At 47.5% G+C, this 5,667-nt stretch overlaps 1 protein-coding gene across 1 annotated transcript; it reads left to right on the top strand.

Annotated features, from left to right (window-relative positions):
* Window positions 1-236: 236 nt before the first annotated feature.
* LOC100846745 (putative FBD-associated F-box protein At5g56820) lies at window positions 237-5,667 on the top strand. Its single transcript, XM_014902356.2, has 6 exons — window positions 237-312; window positions 438-604; window positions 683-1,625; window positions 4,450-4,611; window positions 4,693-4,891; window positions 5,520-5,667. The coding sequence occupies exons 3-6, from the start codon at window positions 711-713 to the stop codon at window positions 5,546-5,548; spliced, it is 1,305 nt and encodes a 434-aa protein (XP_014757842.1). The 5' UTR covers window positions 237-312; window positions 438-604; window positions 683-710; the 3' UTR covers window positions 5,549-5,667.

Here is a 5,667-nt window from a genome sequence, read left to right as displayed (position 1 = left end):
TAATAATGCGTCGTAACATATTTGTGATAACATAAAAAATTTATTTATTATCTTTATAAAATTATTGTATTTTGAAAAATGTGATGTGACGGTAATATATCTAGTTACCCCAACCATCTCTTTTCTTATTAATAACATAACACATCATTCAAATTATTTAGTTGACACTTTAGTTAACATCTTTGTTACTCCCGTTATGACCATCCTTACGGGCCTCCCGCTGTAACCATCCTTACGGGCCCCACAGGGAGAGCCGATTGAGGAAGAGAAGGCCGAGGATCTACTGGCTTGGGTGACGGTGAAGCCGTGAAGGTAAAACCTTAGGGAAGGAGCTTATCTTCCCGTGCTGCTGGCGGCTTGTACAGGAATATTCTGTAAAGAAATAATCCTCATTAATTAAGGTCTTATTTGCCTGGGATTTGGTTTCTTTCGTGAAGCACACGACCTCCAGAATAGATGCGAGTTTTAATGGAGGAAAGACACGCAGCTATTGCGTTGAGAGCGAGACAACAGCTGCGGGGAGGGCTTGCTCTGCAAAACGAGGAGGGGTCTCTCGTCCTCCGGCGGCCCCCGCAGCTTCCGGCCTGCTCATAGCTGACGCAAGGTGGCATCATCCTCCGGTCGTTAATCTTTTCATCTGGCTCTTTAGCTGAGCTTGATCTTCTTATATCGTGCCCTGCAGGTCCGGTGCCAGCTATCTGTTCGACGGAATGTCTGAGAGGACCAAAAACAATGAGGAATCAAATGAAACCTCAGAGGATCACATCAGCGCGCTCCCCGATGATCTCCTGCTGGATGTGCTGTCCTTGTTGACTGCGGATGAGGCCGTCCAGACATGCGTGCTCGCCCGCCGGTGGCGTGACCTCTGGAGGTACCTGCCCAGCCTGAGCTTCGTCGTGGAAAAGCCGTCCGCAGAGGCGCCAACATTCAGAAGCACCGAGCATTTCAATGAGTTCGTGAACCGTCTCATCGCCCTCCGTGAGCCGTTGCCCCTCGTCGACTGCGAGATCGATCTTTATCAAACTGATACCAGCGAGTTCAACAACGATGAGACATTCCCATATCCATATCTCAACCAGTGGATCGAGTACGCTTTGACATGTCAGGCTCAGTTTCTTCGAGTCATTGTCGATGACCGCATTGACCAAAAGTTCCTGCTCAATGTGCCTCTCGTCTCCCGCCACTTGATGACCCTACATCTTAACAATGTTGACTTGCTCTGCTCCATGGATTTCTCGAGCTGTACTCCGGTGTTAGAGGATCTCGAGGTTTCTAGTTGTGACATTCATGCGCGCACGGTATCATCCAGATCACTCAAGCATCTGTATATCGTCAATTGCCACTTCAGTATTGGTTACCGCACTTTGTTTTCCACACCAAGCCTTAATTCACTGCATCTTGCTTATTTTGACGGCATGATTCCTTTGACTGAAAGCATGCCATTGCTAGAAAGAGCATTTGTCAGGCTTGAATTTTCTTCCGACCACCGTTACTGCATCAACTTTGCAGTAGAGGATTGCGGTGATCAAAGCCGTGTTGGTTGTTTTGGTTATCCTAATCAGAGTGTGCTTCTCAATGGTTTGTCCAACGCTATCAATTTGGTGTTGATAGCTGGACCTGAAGAGGTACGCTTGCAATTAATTACTTCCATTTCTAGTCCTTGATATTTGTCATGCCATATTTCAATGTTATAGTATGCATTTTGAGACATGCGTCGATGCATATTCAACTTAAACAAGTTGCATACTTTAGTTGTGAAAGTTTGTGACGTCATCACTGTGGACAGTTGGTTTGTGATGTTTGTGATAAAATATAAGAGAGTAAAATACACCACTAGTTCATGGACTTGGCAGAAATGAACACTTTAGTCCATGAATTCGAAAAACGCACGCTTAAACCTCTAAACCAAGACAACTGTGTCACTTTAGTCAGAAACAGTTCGGTTAGGTTTAAACACGCCACGTGGGCGCCACGCCGGCTTCGGCGACCCCTTCCCCAGCGTCCTCTCGTCAAAATTGAGCGTTGTGGGCTTGATGACAACCTTAGAACATCTCCAATGGGCTACCCCAAAATCATTCCAAATGTATGCTGCCCAAAAAAACATTTCCCAATGTGCTATCCCAAACAGACATTTTGTCCGTTTTGTCCGGACAAAATCTCCCAAACCTCTCCCAAATTTGGGGCAACTTTGGGATGTCCGGTGTCCAGACTTCGTCTGTCCAGGACCACTTTTTTTCTCCCACGCGAGCACCTTCTTCCCGAAACACGAATTCCCCGTCGCCTCCATCCATTTTCCCAAATCTCTGTGCCTCCCCACGAGCCGCCATGGACGGCAAGCGAAGGCTGATTGCAGCCGCCACCCGGCGCCTCCCGTCTCCTCCTCGCATCCCAGGCGCCATCGACGCCGAATCCGGCAAGGTGCTCGTGGGCTCCGACGCGGTGGTGCGACCCCACGGCCACCCCGGCGCGCCGCCCGTGCTCCGGTAGAGATAAGACAGGAGAGGGAGAGGGAGATGGGGAGAGGGAGGTGGGGAGCTGCCCCCGAAATCCCCCACCTGAACGCGCATGGAGGCCTGCGAGCGCACGAGCGGCTGCGTGCGCCCGGTCATGGTCGTCGCGCCCGGATCGACAGCGTTCCCCTCCGCCCAGCCCGGCCCTCTCACGTTGCTCGTCGCTGCCCTCTTCGCGGCGGCTGCGAACCCCGTCAGCACGTAGCTATGGTCGGCCGGGCCGGTGCTGCCCTCCTCCGTCCGGTCCACAGCTGCACCTGCTGGTGCTGCTGCCCATAGCATGCAGCCGAGAAAGAAATTGGACGCTCACGAGGCCCCTTGTCATGAGGTGGAGCTCATGCTCAGATGAGCTAGCTGATTTTGATGTTGATTTTGATTTGGAACAGAGAAGTGGGGGAGGAGACAGGAGAGTGAAGTATCGTCGCAGCTAGAGGGGGGATTGCCCGGGTTTAGTATGGTGGCCGTGGCGGCAGCGAGTTCCGGCTCGCCGTGGTGCTCGCCGGCGAGATCTGGTGGTGTACAGGTGAAAAGCCATGGTTTTGGCTCTCCTTGTGAAGAGCTCTGGCTTTGGAAATGGAGATGGGGAAGAACCGCCCCATGACGAGTCTCACGGGCGCAGACGGAGACAAAAAAAAATATATTTGGGGAAGACCAGTTTGGGGACGCCGTTGGGTGACTAGGTTGGGTGACTAGTGTGGATACCGGGCGGACACATGTCCATTTGCTCCACCAAACAGACAAAAGAAGACATTTGTGGACAATATTTGGAGGATCCCATTGGAGATACTCTTAGGTGAGGCAGCAGCAGCAACAACGTGGTTCTCAAGCCCCGGGATCCCCGTCTTGGCGTGGCCGTCTTGCCCCTCGCGGCGGGTCGGACATGGTGATTTCGCAAAAAAAAAGTCCTAAGAAAATTGAGTAAATCGAGTAGTAGCCCGCGGTCCTGGCCGAAGTCGACGTGACAGCCACGTGGTGTGTTTAAACCTCGCCGAACCGTTTTTGGACTAAAGCGACATAATAGTCCCAGTTTAGAGATTTAAGTGTGCGTTTTTCGAGTTCGTTGACTAAAGTGTTCATTTTTGCCGAGTTTATGTACTAGCGGTGTATTTTACTCATATTCGTGCTATATCATTTATACATTTTGAACTTCTGAGGTCCAGCAAATCCAAAGTGCAAGATTGTTTTTTCTGGTGGGAGAAGGAGATATCAGTAACCTGATGCAGACAGAGTTACAATTAGTTGATCGCCTGACCAATTTCCTCCGGGTAGTTCCCTAGCCATCATGCATGCAGTATGGCTAGAGGTAAGCCCGAGGGTAGCAGTTAAGTTGATGGCTTACAATGTTCTAATCACAAGTGTTGTTCTCATTCATAAGCCTTACTATCGCCCTCCAAGAAGTTCACGGATTTCAACGGATCTGACTCACAAAGCGTGGTCCGTCTATGCAAGATTGAGCATAATTCTTTCAAATTTCTTTAGGACTTATGCCTGAGCCTGCATGGCTGATATATGTGGAATTCTTAGGTGCAGAGAAACTTAGAAGATGAAAACTAACAGACGGGGTACCATCCCGATGATCTATCTTCTGATGTTCTATCTTCTCCCTCGGTCTCTCCTTCTCTTGCTTTGTTGTGGCCTTGTGGGTTTACCATCGACTAGGGGGAAGTGATGGATTCAACACCACACGTTCCCGGCCCTGGTTGTAGAGGGAGTCTGGCATGATGAGGTTGCAGTATTGAATTAATGTTAGCTTGGCCAGGGTGGGGCGTCAGGGAGGCGGGAGGGTGATGGAAGCACTGCCAGCTATTTTTCGCTTTACCTATTCAGTACTATTAATTTGTAATCTCCACCTATGGTTTCTATTAACTTAAATTGTTTAATCTTGTAATCTGAAAACTAGAGGTTGAGTATTTTCTGACTCACCTATAAATTTGTCCAGTATATCTTCAGAAGTGATTTGGCATCGTGCTGCGTGTTTGGCAAATTAAAGTCTCTTGTACTCAATGAGTGGGTTGCAATTATTGATCTAGACACGCTAGCTTCAGTTCTCCAACACTCGCCAATTCATGAAAGGCTTACCCTTCGGCTTGAAGACAGTGGGGTTTGTGTTCTGTATATGCAATGCCAATATATATTTAAACGTATGTTTAATTAATTTACAGAAGTACTTTGTCTCAAACAGCACCTTGTAAGGGCGATAGGACCTGAAGAAAACTATGGTCCAAGAGAACAACCATTTGCATGCACACACCTTAAGGTAGTCAACATTGAATGTGAACAGGCTGATGAGAAGGTTCGCAAAATTTTGAAGCTCTTGAGTTCATGTGGCATACTCGCTGAGCAAATTAGCATCAAGAAGATATATGGGTTCTGGTTAGATCGTAAGTGAACCTGTTTGCCATTCTTCATGCATGCTTCATATGTCTTGTGCAATTTCTGAGTTGTTCTCTTTGTGAAACAAAGAACCATGTTCTAACTTCTACATTCTAAGATGTCTGCTGCAATCAACATCAACAAGGGTATATGTCCTTTACGACATATAGAACGTCCATTATCCTTGTCCATACATATATTACTGTTCACATCTTCAAAAGCAGTTTATTTCTCCCATTTCTTTTGGTCGGAATCTCCAATTGTGCTTTTGCCCTGTTGTAGTTTGAACTTCAGACCCTGGTTTGGATTGAAAAATGTATCACTTGTCATCCATCCAGGAAGGATGTAACAGCCCTGCAATTCTTTCTAGATAATGGTGCCTCATTATTCTGCTCTTCTCAACAGGGTTTGATGGCCATGCTGCCATCTCCCCTACTGATCACTAAGCCTTAAACACAGTTGATGCTTGGCTGTGAACCTGCAATCAGAATTATTGGCTTAACTCCGTGTTATGAAGATTTTTTTTTCTAGATGCATGTTAACTACCAATATTTCATAATGCAATCTGAGATTTCTGGTATCAACTAGGACATCATCACTAAACTAAACTTATTGTGACTTCTCATGTTTTTGTAGGCTTCAGCTTCGAGACGCTCCCGGAGTAAACTTATTGCGACTTCTCATGTTTTTGAAGGCTTCAGTTTCGAGAGGCTCCTGGAGCAGCTGGGTCCATCCATTCCAGCGCCAGATGTCACACCTTCAACCACTGATGGTCACTTTTTTT

Source organism: Brachypodium distachyon, chromosome 4 (assembly GCF_000005505.3).
Source record: "Brachypodium distachyon strain Bd21 chromosome 4, Brachypodium_distachyon_v3.0, whole genome shotgun sequence".
NCBI classification, from domain to species: domain Eukaryota; kingdom Viridiplantae; phylum Streptophyta; class Magnoliopsida; order Poales; family Poaceae; genus Brachypodium; species Brachypodium distachyon.
This window is presented reverse-complemented; position numbering and strand designations above follow the sequence as displayed.

Coding starts and splice junctions, on each gene's coding strand:
- LOC100846745 (XM_014902356.2), top strand. CDS start 711: ATGTCTGAGAGGACCAAAAACAATGAGGAATCAAATGAAACCTCAGAG. Junction 1,626..4,449: donor TGATAGCTGGACCTGAAGAG/GTACGCTTGCAA, acceptor AAATTTGTCCAG/TATATCTTCAGAAGTGATTT. Junction 4,892..5,519: donor ATATGGGTTCTGGTTAGATC/GTAAGTGAACCT, acceptor ATGTTTTTGTAG/GCTTCAGCTTCGAGACGCTC.